Source organism: Tripterygium wilfordii, chromosome 3 (genome assembly GCF_013401445.1).
Source record: "Tripterygium wilfordii isolate XIE 37 chromosome 3, ASM1340144v1, whole genome shotgun sequence".
Lineage (NCBI taxonomy): Eukaryota > Viridiplantae > Streptophyta > Magnoliopsida > Celastrales > Celastraceae > Tripterygium > Tripterygium wilfordii.
Genome location: NC_052234.1, coordinates 2,571,820 through 2,585,301, shown reverse-complemented (window position 1 = coordinate 2,585,301; position 13,482 = coordinate 2,571,820). Strand labels below are relative to the sequence as shown.

The window sequence follows — 13,482 nt, the reverse complement described above, 5'->3', positions numbered from 1 at the left end:
ATGGTGTGTTCCATGGCAAGAATTTAATTTCTTGGTCTGCTAAGAAGCAGTCTATGGTCTCCAAGTCTAGTAATGAAGCAGAATACAGATCTATGGCATTAGCTACTGCGGAACTTTATTGGCTTCGTATGATGTTTTGTGAGTTGCAAATTTCTTTACCATCGCCGCCTATTTTATGGTGTGACAATCTTAGTGCCTTAGCTTTGGCTTCTAATTCGGTGTTTCATGCAAGGACCAAGCACATCAAGGTTGATTATCACTTTGTTCGGGAGAAAGTAGTTAATCGTGATATTGTAGTTCGACATATTTCAACACAAGACCAACTTGTAGACATTTTCACCAAGGGTCATACTGCTTCCCGGTTTGCTGTCTTACGGGAAAAATTATTGATCTGTGAACTCCCCAACAGTTTGCAAGAGGATGTTAGAGATAAAGATAAAGATAATATTGACAATAGATAGATTTTCTTAACTTGTTATACCAGTGTTTGTTACACAACTATACTTGTTATCCTTCTATCACTTGTAACAACTCCACTAAAGAGGTGGATGATTCAGTTGTACACTTACTATATATATTATATACAATGAGTCTGGAGTTTTTATCCATAACTCTTCCACATATTTATTTTATCAAACTGGAACTACACATACATCAGAGGGCACGTGCCCCCTGGTTTCTTCAAAAAATAAAATCACATATACATATTCTTGCATAGTTAGGAAATTTGAAAACTTAGGTTAAGCTCTTTCTAGGATATGATTAGTCCAGCAATAATGTGTCCAAATGGTAAATTGAAGTTCTTTTACTTCGTGGTTATTGCTCGGAGTTTTACATTGGCAATTATCTTGCTTGCAATTTTAGGATTTCTGCTTTGGATATTGCTTGATTTTTGGTTTTCCGTTTAAATATTGTGAATTTGTGATGCAACCCAAACTCAATAGTTTTAATTGAATTAAATTCTAGTTATATTTACTAAATTTATCATTAACAAATGACATTTAAATAGCAAAAAAAATATTCGGGGCCCTGCCTCTAAATCCCTATAATATCATCTCTCATTCTTAATCTTGGTTACATAAGTCCCCGGTTAACATATGACGTGGCATATAGATTAATTACGCCATAAAATAATTAAATATTTTTTCATTATTGTAGCATGCAAACGTCATACTTACGTCATACAATCATTCTAGAAGAAGAAAAATGTCAAATGAATTATGTTAGCTACTAGGAGCATTAATTATAACTAGGTTAATTAGTCTTGCATGTCTCTATATATGGAGAGACAAATGCCAAAGACATGAAGAGACAGAATCCATACAAGAACACAAGCAACCAAAACAACCTTAGTTTAGATTCCACGTTGTTTCACTTAAGTCAAACAAGTTGCGATACTGCGCAAAACACGCATACAAAGTCACCCCGTTCATCTCAAATTAAGTATTTTTTCATGCATGCATAATTGGTCAACCGATTTACTTTGGTTGACCAAAACCATGCATGCATTCCTAAGGTTTTATATTCTACATTTTGGGTATACTTTTGCACGACTTTGTGTGTATTGTAAATGTGAAACCGATGAATACAATGTAATGGTGCCAAAAAATGGGTCATACTGATTGATTGGATGGTTTCAATCAATCAATCACGAATTTATAAAATGGAATTGAGGGTGATTTGGTGAATGGCGGAGCAAGGGATTTATGGGAAGGAGGTGAATGGTTGACTGACATAAGTTTTCGGGATCGATCTGATGCTCGTTCCATCGAGGGAATGGATTGATACCAACGAGAAGTTAAATCCAGCTACTTGACTATCTTTCCTACTTCTAACATTTCCACCTCAGCACCCCTGGTAAATTCTTTTAAAAATATTTACTGAAAAGTGACCATAAATAAGCAAATATTTATATGAAATGGGTTATGAATTAGGATTTTAAGATTAAATCTCTATAGAATGGGTTTAGTTTAACTTTTGAGGGAACTTTCGCTTGAATGCTTGACTCTTAAATTAAAATATAATTATTTATAGGAGATGATCTAAAAGGGCTTGAGGCTCCTTCAATACATATTGATCCACCACTGGTTTCAACGATGTACAATTACACACGGTTCCTGCCAGTCAAAATTTTTGACATAATAATGTTTTATTTTCTTTTGTATTTTTTAATATATTTCTCAGTGTGCAATATATATATACATATGTGTGTGTATATAGACACACACACCGAGAAATTCTTCTATGATATTCTAAAATGAGGTTTTAAAATGAGATCCTAACTTTTAAGATTCACTTTTAAGATTCTATGATATTCTTAGGGTTCAAAATATTTTTTTTTTAAATTTAAAAAAAAATGTATTTGTATTTCGATCGGTCTTACAAACCCAACAATATAATATGTATTTTGTTTTATATTCAACGATCCGGAATTATCTTACATTTTTCATATTGAATTTGATTTTTGTTTCAAACAAAAAAATATCATTGAGCTCGTACGACCGATCAAAATACAAATATTTTTTTTTCAAATTTGAACAAAAATGTTTTGAACCCTAAAAGTTAGGACCTCACTTCAGAATCTCATAGAAGAATTCATCATATATATATATATATATATATATATCGATGTTCTAGATATTACCTGACCTGTTGATATTCCTCCCTTGAATGTAAGCTTTAAAAAAGGGCAAAGAAACCGTGTTCTTTGAATTTTATTTGGATCATCTCTTTTGACCAAAAGACTGAAAGAGTAACATGAATCAACATGAAAGCTATAACAAAATTATTTGTTTGTCTAAGAATTTTATATCGAGACAATGCTTGCTACTCTTTTTTCTTTTTGACTTGATTAGAGTATGTAGCTAGTGTAGTGGTAGTGGTAGTGGCTCTCCCTCACACTAATGAGGCCAAAGGTTCGAATCACGGAGGCGTTGTTGGGGCGTACAAAAACCTCATCAACAGAGCCGATCTTTTATAACTATAATATCAAAATTAATAATATAATCAGATGAGGAGCTCTTAAGCATTTTAATAAGTACAATAGGTATATTATACCTATATATACACACATCAACTGATACAATAGGTATATTATACCTACATATACACACATCAACTGAAATCATGATAAGTTTAATTGAAATATTGAATTCATGATAGCTACCATAAAAATAAAAATATACAATCTCAGACACTAAAATTCCGTGTAAGAGCAGTTGCAAACTAATTCTTAATGGGTATCCATCTGTGTGCAAATTGGACCAATGGAGATTTGGTATGAGTCTACGTACAGATTGGACCATTTTACTTTGTATAAAAGACATCTGGTAATGAGAAGCATCCTTAAGAAATTATTATTTCTTAGAATTCATAGTCGTATTGTCTTGGAATTAATGTTTTAATAATTTTGATTTTTCAAAAAGGTCAATGGATTGCATCTAATCTCTAATCGGGTCTAAGTTTATTTCTCTCATAACTTTTAATTTTTTTTTTAAATTATAAGGCGGAAATTTGCATAATCCAATTAACTTTAAGGTATTAAAATGGTGTAGAGGAGACCCAAAACACATTATTGACTCTTTAAGGTATGGCAATTGGTTGCATTTAATGGTGTGGCTATTTTAAGGTAATAAATAACATTGACAATATTGTTTCTCAGAATTCATAGTCATATTGTCTTGATAATGTTTTAGGTTTGAATTTTCAACACGTTAATGGATTGCATCTAGTGGCCAATTGGTTATCATAGTCTAAATCAAATTACTTGCTAATGAAATTCTGTACAAAAACAAGAAATCTCAATACCATCTAAAGTTTGGTATTTTGATTACAAAATCAAATATTTATTTCTTAGATAAATAAATTTCAAATGATTATAAATTATTTACAGTTGTATTCTTACATATTTGTATCTCGTGTATATCTACATATATTTCATTTTTTAGATTTATTATTTTTATACATACACATACCTCAGTCTAAGTTTTCCCATCTAATCATGTGCGTACTTTTATATTATATTATATATACCATTTTTTGTTTTCACATTTATTTTTTGTTTTCATATATATATAGATATATAGACAATCTTGAAAATACCACATATCACATTACAATTATATTTTATCAACCAAATTTACAACTTAATAAGATTACCTAGTAATACAATTCTCACAATTTGATTACTTGTAATGGAAATCCCATTACCATGGCAATACAATAAACCAAACGGGACCTTAATCTTCTTTACTTGGGTCTAAGATTATTTCTCTTGTAACTCGTAACTTTTTTACTGATGATAGACAAAAGTTTGTAAGGTATTGTTCGTTTTGAATCCTGATGAAGTTGAGGGCATGAGATTTTCTATAATTAAATCATCTAGAGGAGACCCGTAGTAAATTATTACTTAAAGTTGCTTATATAAGGTTTCGTCTCATAATAAAATTTCAACCCCTTTATAAGATCTTTTTCTTTGGTAATCGATAACAACTCAGCATGCGTGGTCTTTGGACAACCCACTAAGTCCAAACTCGGGTTTGATTAGGCACGCTCAAACTCGCCCGACTGGTTAGTTGGGTCAAGATTCAGGGCAAACAATTTGAAAATAGTTGCGCCAGCTTAGAATCAAACTCCCGATCTCGTGCGAGATTTTTTATGTCCTAAGTATGAAGAAAAAATCGACTATCGCCAAGTGGTTCCTCTTTATAAGACCTGTGAGGGGGTTTAAACTTTGAAGTTAGAGATTAAATTTAGAATTTTAAGGGTAAGTCTTCCCAAACAAGGTTAATAATTTTTTACTTATACAATATAGACATAGTCATATAAAAAATGATAGGAATATTCAATACCTTAATCCAGAATTGAATTTTGTTTTACTTATACTTCCCCTTTGTGTAGGGCCATAGGAGTGCATGCTAGCTAATCTAACCCTTCCAAATGAAGCAAAGCAAGGGTGGGTGGATGAGGTGCCCCTTTCCGACTAGGACTGTACCGCACGTGTGCTTACGTGTCATCCACATCATCCTTACACGTGTACAATGCCTGAAGCATTAAAAAACTCACAAGTTCACACCATAAAATAGGAATAAACACAAAAAAATAAAACTAAAAATAAATAGAAAGAGAGAGTGAGGAAGCATGTATGTATGTATGTATATAAAGTGGTTGGTAGTGCTATATTGTAGCCCCATTATTTGCATACATTTCAAAGAGTACTCTTTCAGTATTGCATTGCAGGTTAATTTGTGAGTCTTTGTGTGTGAGAGCGAGAGAGAGAGAGAGAAGAAGATGGGGAGGCAGCCATGTTGTGACAAGGTTGGATTGAAGAAGGGTCCATGGACAGCAGAGGAAGACAAGAAACTCATCAATTTCATCCTCATTAATGGCCAATGCTGCTGGAGAGCTGTTCCTAAGCTTGCAGGTCTCTAAAAACTCTTTATTTGTTTTCAAATAACAAAACAAAAACCCAAAATGGGTGTCCACTCAATTAGCAGAAAAATATAAATATTTGTCTAATTGCAGGATTGTTGAGGTGTGGGAAGAGTTGCAGGCTAAGATGGACAAATTACTTAAGGCCAGACTTGAAGAGGGGACTTTTATCAGAATCTGAAGAGCAAATTGTCATTGATCTTCATTCTCAGCTTGGCAACAGGTTTTATATATTTTCCTCTGTTAATTCTCATGTTCAGGCACCACCTCTGTTCTTCTTTTCTTTTTGTTGGGTGAAGTTGATTGCTTCATCACTACATAATTCTCTTCTTTTTTTTAATAGATGGTCAAAAATTGCTTCAAATCTACCTGGAAGGACTGATAACGAGATAAAGAATCATTGGAACACACATATAAAGAAAAAACTGAGAAAATTGGGCATTGATCCTCTGACCCACAAGCCACTCTCCACCATTGAAGAATCACATCAGGAACGGCAATTACAGCCACAGCAAGAACAGCAGGAGCAGGAAAATAGTAAGGAAGTTGCAGAGACATCATTAGAATCAACAATCAATGAAGTCATGAGAGAGGAAGAGAAGAGCACATTGATGTTTGACCCAATGGAAGCCATGATCAATAGTTTCAGCACAGATGAAGTTCCATTGATTGAGCCTGATGAGATACTGGTTCCATCATCATCATCTTCTTCTTCTTCTTCATCTTCTTCTGGTTCAAATAACATCAACAACATACTTGAAGAATTCCAGCTGCCAGATTTTGAGTGGCAATTGGGTTTGTGGGACAATGATGACTTCACCAGTTGGGATTTGGATCCTCCAAGAATGGTTTTGGATCAAGATTACTCTTGGACTACAATGTAACTTTTGGGTTTTTTTTGGGGAATGTTGGTAATTTGGCTGTTAGTAGTGGTCACAGAGAGCAAATAAATAAAGAATCTTGGAAAAAAAATCACATTTTCTTTTTTGAAAAAGTGAAAAGGCCAAAAAATAAAAGATTTTATATGATCTGTTGTGTTGTCATTTTGGTTTCTGGTATGGTAATTGTGGGCTTTCATTTGTCTCTTCATGCACAAATAAGTTTATTTTGTAAAAAAAAACGATATATATTGACTTACAGGATCCCAGAAAAAAATATATCAGTCATCTTGGTAGTGGATCTTGTCCCTTGATTAATGTAAATGTAGGAGCCCACAAAACCTGGTGATTGAACCAGAGAATGACACAGCCACTACTGGGATAACTGTGATGCTTTTTACTGGGATCTCTATCACATCTGATTGACTTATTGAGTCCACATGTTCAATATTTGTCAAGGTTTGCTGCTTCAATTAATCCATTGATTTGTAAAGTAATAATAAAGCTTTTTGTTATGGTCATGCCCAATATTGTAATTGGATAAGTATGATGTTACGTACATGACATTATGTTTTGTTTTAATAACCGAGAACGACATCATAACTAGTTTATCCTCAGATGATTGCCTCAGCAGCAAAGACGATCCTGAAAATTATGTGATAAGCGTTCATGATTATGGATTTGATTTTTTTGCTGAATTAGTACTATAACTAGGTAAATAATGTAGAGTTGGATCCTACATCCGGATGAGTTTATCTTATAGGGGTGAGTCTTGATATGTAGAGTACTAATTCCTAGAGGCAAGGGCGGATTCACTAAGAACCAAGGGTGGGCAATTGCTCATTCTGACTTTTTAATGGATGGTAACGGAGTAACATTGCACTAATATTTTATTACGTAATTATGTATGTCTTGAGGATTCACTTCGGGGACCCCTTAACTCACATTTCTCCTGTACAGATCCTCAAAGCGTAAGCCAAAAACCAATTCCTAACACTAGTCTAACCACCTGATACATCAATAAGACCAAGACAAAGACATATTTAGAAGTTAGAAAAAATATTTATTAAGTTTGGTTTAACTTGATATCTAAAAGAGTGATGGATGGAGTAACTTTGCACTAATATTTTGTCCGGTGTATGACTGCTATTGACTTGCCTTGGCAATAAGCAAAAGCAACAAATACGTACATACATACACAGATTGCTTTGTCGTGCGAGCTAAAACCGTAGCATACTAGTAACAATGACCTACTTCCAACCGTATATATATATATATATATATATATAGAGAGAGAGAGAGAGAGAGAGACCGAATCAAAGACTAATTATGCATATATTCATCTGTCTTTTTCACTTGAAATTAGCCTTCATTAGCATAACTTTTAATATCAACTCACAGGCAGGCACAATTTTAGTTTAGTTCAGAAGCTCTGAATTTTAAATTTTTTTCTTTTTTTATTATATTGTAGAGAAATTGTTGAGAGAAGCCAGCTGATGACCTGAACGTCACATGTATTTATGTTAAAGAGATGATAGATAAGCTGGCTGGAAATCACTATGAATTGAGAGACTCAAGTTTTTCGCTCTTTACACACCGAGCCATTAGTTGAAGTGGTAAAGATGGTGTGTATCATATTAGTGATTAGGGTTTGAATCCTCTCTCCCGTTTAGTTTTAGCCTTCACGTCATGTAATTTGCGGCTTATTGAGGTATTTATAGATTGTAGGAATTTTATAAATTGTAATAATAGTCTTACACTTCTAGGCTCTACTCCCATATTCAGGACTTATTATTTGAAATACAAATGCATTAAAGTATTAATTGTTACTAACTTATTGGTAGGCCAATATGAATTCAATTAAAGACTGTCAACCGATTCACTAATTTAGGTGTAATCAGCAATATTAATTTGTCATAATCAGTACAGGAAGTTTCTTGGATATGCAATGCATGTACAACTTATTATTGTATATATGTATGTATGAATTGAACTCTGTCGTGGTTGACTTTGAACAAGAACATCTACTTCAGCTACGTTGACCTTGAATATCCAGTTCAGCAAAACGAAATAGCGTCCACCAATTGAAGCAGAAAAAAGAGAATGTATAAGATAATATTGCACTACTTGATTATCAGCTGAGACAAAGTTAACAAAACAACTGAATTAAGTTGGCGTACGTACTCATGATATCCATTATTGTAGCTGAAATGTTTGAATTCAATAATATCTCTTGAGCACTCTATTTCTACACCATATATAATATATTCATAATTAGCTAGAGAGGAAGTAGTAGACGACTTGGCATCTTTTTTTCTGGACCATTAGCTTGATTTTGGGGTGTGAATTGAATCTCTCAAGTTGCATGAGCCGTTCACACTCTTTTCATTGACGACCGAGTTCAAATATTGGGTACTTCTTTATTGGAATAATGACAAGCCAGTACCTATTCATATATTTTTGGACATTTAGGTTTAACAAAAAAACATACAGACATAAAAGTATTCATGAAATAATCATTTACTTTTATACCATTAACATATTTCTTTCTTTCTTCTCCATCTTTCTTTCTTCTTTTTCTCTCTCTTCTCTTTCTTCTCTCTCTCTTTCTTTTTCTTCATCTTATTCTCCTTCTTCTCTCTCTCTAGATCTATTTTTTCTCAATTAAAGCTTAAAAAACTTTAGATTTATTGTTTCTATTCTTCATTCCTTTCATTTAGGTGTAGGTGTAGGGTACATGATTTTCGTTTAGAATTTTCTCGAGTTTATGAGAGTTGGATTTGAAATAATTAATCTGTCAAGTTCTGCAAAATCATTCAGACATGTTCATGTTACTGTTTCAAACAGTAACGTAATAAACAAAACCATTATCATAAATCCGGACGATTCCGATGACGGTTCGCTACATCACCACCACCGTTAGACTCCCCTTACTGAGACGCACATTGCCCAGCCAGATTTTGTCCAAAATGACCACTGAAAAGGGACCTGAAGTTGGTTCATTTTGCTCGTGTAATGTTACTGTTTCAAACAATAACATTGAAACATTAACATATGATCTCATAGTTGTATGATCTCAGATTTGAATGATCATATTATGATCTCGGATATCATAATTTGTTTTCATATTTGTTTTCTTAATTTACAAAAGATTAGGATTTTTTTTTCTTATATCAGTTCATTCAATTGATAAGTACACTGTACTATCTGTACACACCTAAAAAACTATACAACTTAATAAAAAGTGAGGCCCCTCCCATGAGACGCCCTAGGCAACTGTCTGTCTGGCCTCCCCTTGGAGCCGACTCTGATTATCTTGTCAAATGTCCACTACGTATATTGTATTTGTGATATATGTTAGGAAACAACTCTAGAGTGGCGAAGCTAACCCTAATTATGTAGTAATTTACATAAAAGACCACTTGAATTTTCCATTTAGATCCCCTTATTGTAAAAGATCATGTTCATGGTTGAAATTAAAAAAAAAAAACATGTGAAAATTATTACTTATTGTATATTATACATTTTTTTTTATTTTTAGTGTTATTTAATTTTTTATACTTTCGAATGTATAATTAATAGATAACCTAAAACAATTTTTGGGGGCGCTGTCCCCTGGACCCCGCTTAACTTTGTCCATATTGACATAAAATCTTTTGTCCGCCACAATGACCCTTTCAAATTAAGTCATGGCTTCACCCTTGACTCTCTAGCCCAAATTTGATTGTTATTGTAAGATACAATTCGTTTTCTCAAACCCAACCCATCACAGGATTTTTAGGGCTCACGATTTTAAAATGCGTCATGCTCAATCATGAAAATCATGAGCTTATAACATGTCCATTAGATTTTTATTTTAGCGATGTAGATTTTTCTCGAGAAAATATATATCCATGATTCAGGAAGATGAACATAAAACATTAATCCTATATAAATAATGTGCACATCATTCACCACAAAGACTCACACAATCTATCATTGTGCCACTTATTAATATTGTTAGAATTCAACAAATGTCACAGCCAGAATCCTCCACATACCAAAAGCTCAGCTCTCTAAGTCATCGTCATCCTATATTTACTTGGTGGCATTGCTGCGTCCAAATCTGAGAAACACACAGGTCCTAATAGAAGTGGATCTCCGGTCCCACACGACGGAGTGCGTGCTAAATAGCGCGTGGGGCTACCAAACTCCAATGTCTGTCTAAAAGTGGTAGAGAGTAAAGAGTAAAGACCGTGGGTTATTGTCAAACTGGGGGGCCATTTAGTCTACTCGCCGAAAAACGCGTGGAATAAACGACGCGGAGGGAATATATATTATTGTGATATATTTATAGAGTTCGAGAGTTAGTGAGGATGGGGGCTCCAATTTCGGACTTCAACTCTAAATCATAAACATTAATTTTCAATTTTTAAATTCTAATATATCATTTTCTCACAAAAAATAATATGATTTAACGTAATTTTTAGGAGAGAATTGAAGTCGGAATTAGAGTAAGGAGCTGGCGCCTCCTATCTTCGGAATTAGAGTCAGGAAGGAACTGGAGCCTCCTATCTTCTTTGAGTGGCAGACAGCTAAAATATACTGTGTTTGTCATTTATCATTTGGATTTTGGAGGTCAAACATGTGCTTTGATGATGTAGTGGATGAGATCATGCAATTCAAAACCCACTTATGCATCGGCTTAACAATACACTATCCCACTCCTTTTATCTTGGGAGCTAGGGATTACAATTATTTTAGTTACAGTTCTTTTAAAACCTTTCCCAAATCAATTTTTTTTTCTAAAAAATGGGTATATTAAGATCTAAGATTTAGAATTTAGTGTTTATGGTTTACAATTTAGAATTCAGTATTATATTTTCAAACTCAACTATATTCTAATATTATAATCATCAAAATACTCAATAACAAAAAAAAAAAGACTGAACATGATTTTGAGGAATTTTTGAGGTTTTATACCTATGATAGTTGTAGCCTCCTATCCCCTTTATCCTACTCTCTTTAGTTAAACCATGACTTAAAATGGTTTTGAGGAGATTTTGAGGGAATTGTACCTAAAATAATTGTAGCCCCTCCCCCTCCGTCTTACTCTCTTTAGTAACAATCTTAAGATAAAACGTCTTTGAATTTAAGGGGAGTTGGGAGGGACGCCAATTTTTAGCTACAATTTACTTCCAAAAATAATGTGAAATCATGATTTTTTTTTTAAATGCAATATTAAAGTTTAGGAGTTAAGAATTAAAGTTTAGAGTTTAGGGTTTAAGATTTACTTATCAAAAAAATGGTTTAGTGTTTATGGTTTAGGATTTAAGGTATAGAATTTAGAATTTAGAAATTAGAAATTATATTTTTAAAATCAACTATATTCTAATATGATGAATGTCAAGATACTCAATAACACATTCTAATTCATGATTTAATATACTTTTTGGAGAGAATTGTAGCTAAAATTGGAGCTCCTATCCCATTTAAGTTGTGAAATTTCAATCCCTAGTATAAAATATAAACAATCCCCATACATGACATTTGGCAAATTAACAAAGATAAAAGTTATCTACAAAAATAATTGGACAATAAAGTATACCAAACATTTGTCAAAACATAGTTAAGAAAAAAAAGTGTATTTATAAAATATATATATATATATATATATATATAAGGGACATGTGAAAAGAGGAATTCATGTCCACTTAACAATCATTGCCTTGCACTGGACAAGTATGGAGGTTTCCACAAATACATAAAAAGAAAAAAGAAAAAAAAAACCCACAGCCAGTGGAAGAGTGAGTGAGCCAGAGCCAGAATAACATTAGCTTTTGAGCATACATGAGTGAATAGTGATGGTGGTTTTAAGGCTGCTGATTGATACAAAATGGCAAAACATTTTGGGGTGCGGTCGGTGACCGAATCACTAGCCGGTGGTCGACCCCTGTGCGCCGCCCCTATGGGCCTGTTTAATGGGTTTTGTGGGGGCCTCCTCTTTCTTTGTTTTATTGATGTTGCCAAATTTTCCCATTATGAATCAAACTAAATCAATGATCCAATGAGTAATGTTTCCTTCACCTACTTAATTGATCTCCTTTTTCATTTTACTTATGTTATCTTTGTCTATGTTTCCAATTATTTCTGATTTGATTACTCAAATTTAGGCTATATATATATATATATGTTCTTGTAGCATGTCATCACTATGGCAATGCTTTTGTCATCCTTAATAGCCAAAAATAAAAGTTGATGGGGTTTTGTGGGGTTAATGAATGTTTGATAATCCCAACGATTTGACACGTTTTAATTCGGTCACTAAAATTGTAACGTGTCCCCTAATCACTTAATGTTACGCTAATCACTCAATGTTGAAATTGATTCAATCTAGTCATTCAGACAGATTTATCACCATTCGGACAATCAACTCACATGCATGACATATTAAAGTCAATTACTACAGGTTTTATGTTGCGGTGGATGCCAACATGGAAAATAAATTATTTTCTGAATAAATCACTTATTTCAAGTTGATGAATGATACACTCATGACCTAAAAGTTAGAAGCGAGAATATCTTCTTTGGAAGTTATGGGTTTGATTTCTATTCTGAGTTCGTACATAAAATTTTCATACTTTTCTATAATACACGGAATCTATGAATTTTTTTTATCTTTTATATTATTAGTAGGCCTAATACTCTAACAATCTATTAAAATTCATTACACTTCTTTGCAGCTATACCATTAAGACATATAATACCACGTCAATAAGACACAGATCTGCTGAGTAGTATATATGACAAAACCCGCCTTCAAACAATTAACCAAGCCTTTCCTAGGCTTATTGACTTGGGCTTCGGCTCAGTTGTTGAACTCAAGAGGAACATACCCGTGAGGGTAATCTGATATATTCATAGGAATCGAAACCCTAAAACAGACAATATGATTAGTTGTTGGGGCGTGGATTTCGGACAATAGCGATGTTGGATTAAGTTTGATACATTACATTTAGGTTTTTCTTTTCCTTGTCCCACTTTATTTACAATTGCAATTAAATTGCTTTACATCAAATCCAATACAATTTTGGTTTTTCTAATTTTTTAAGTTCTTTATCCGTTTATGGAAAATGTAAAGTGGAAACCTTTAATAACCCTAGTGGCCTAGTCCAAGTGTTCACATCTATAATGG

General features: G+C 33.2%; 1 protein-coding gene across 1 annotated transcript; it reads left to right on the top strand.

The window, feature by feature from the left end:
• The first annotated feature begins 5,172 nt into the window (after positions 1–5,172).
• Positions 5,173–6,473, top strand: LOC119995029 (transcription factor MYB20-like). The gene is made up of 3 exons (XM_038841386.1): positions 5,173–5,422; positions 5,524–5,653; positions 5,774–6,473. The coding sequence occupies exons 1-3, from the start codon at positions 5,290–5,292 to the stop codon at positions 6,312–6,314; spliced, it is 804 nt and encodes a 267-aa protein (XP_038697314.1). The 5' UTR covers positions 5,173–5,289; the 3' UTR covers positions 6,315–6,473.
• Positions 6,474–13,482: the final 7,009 nt, after the last annotated feature.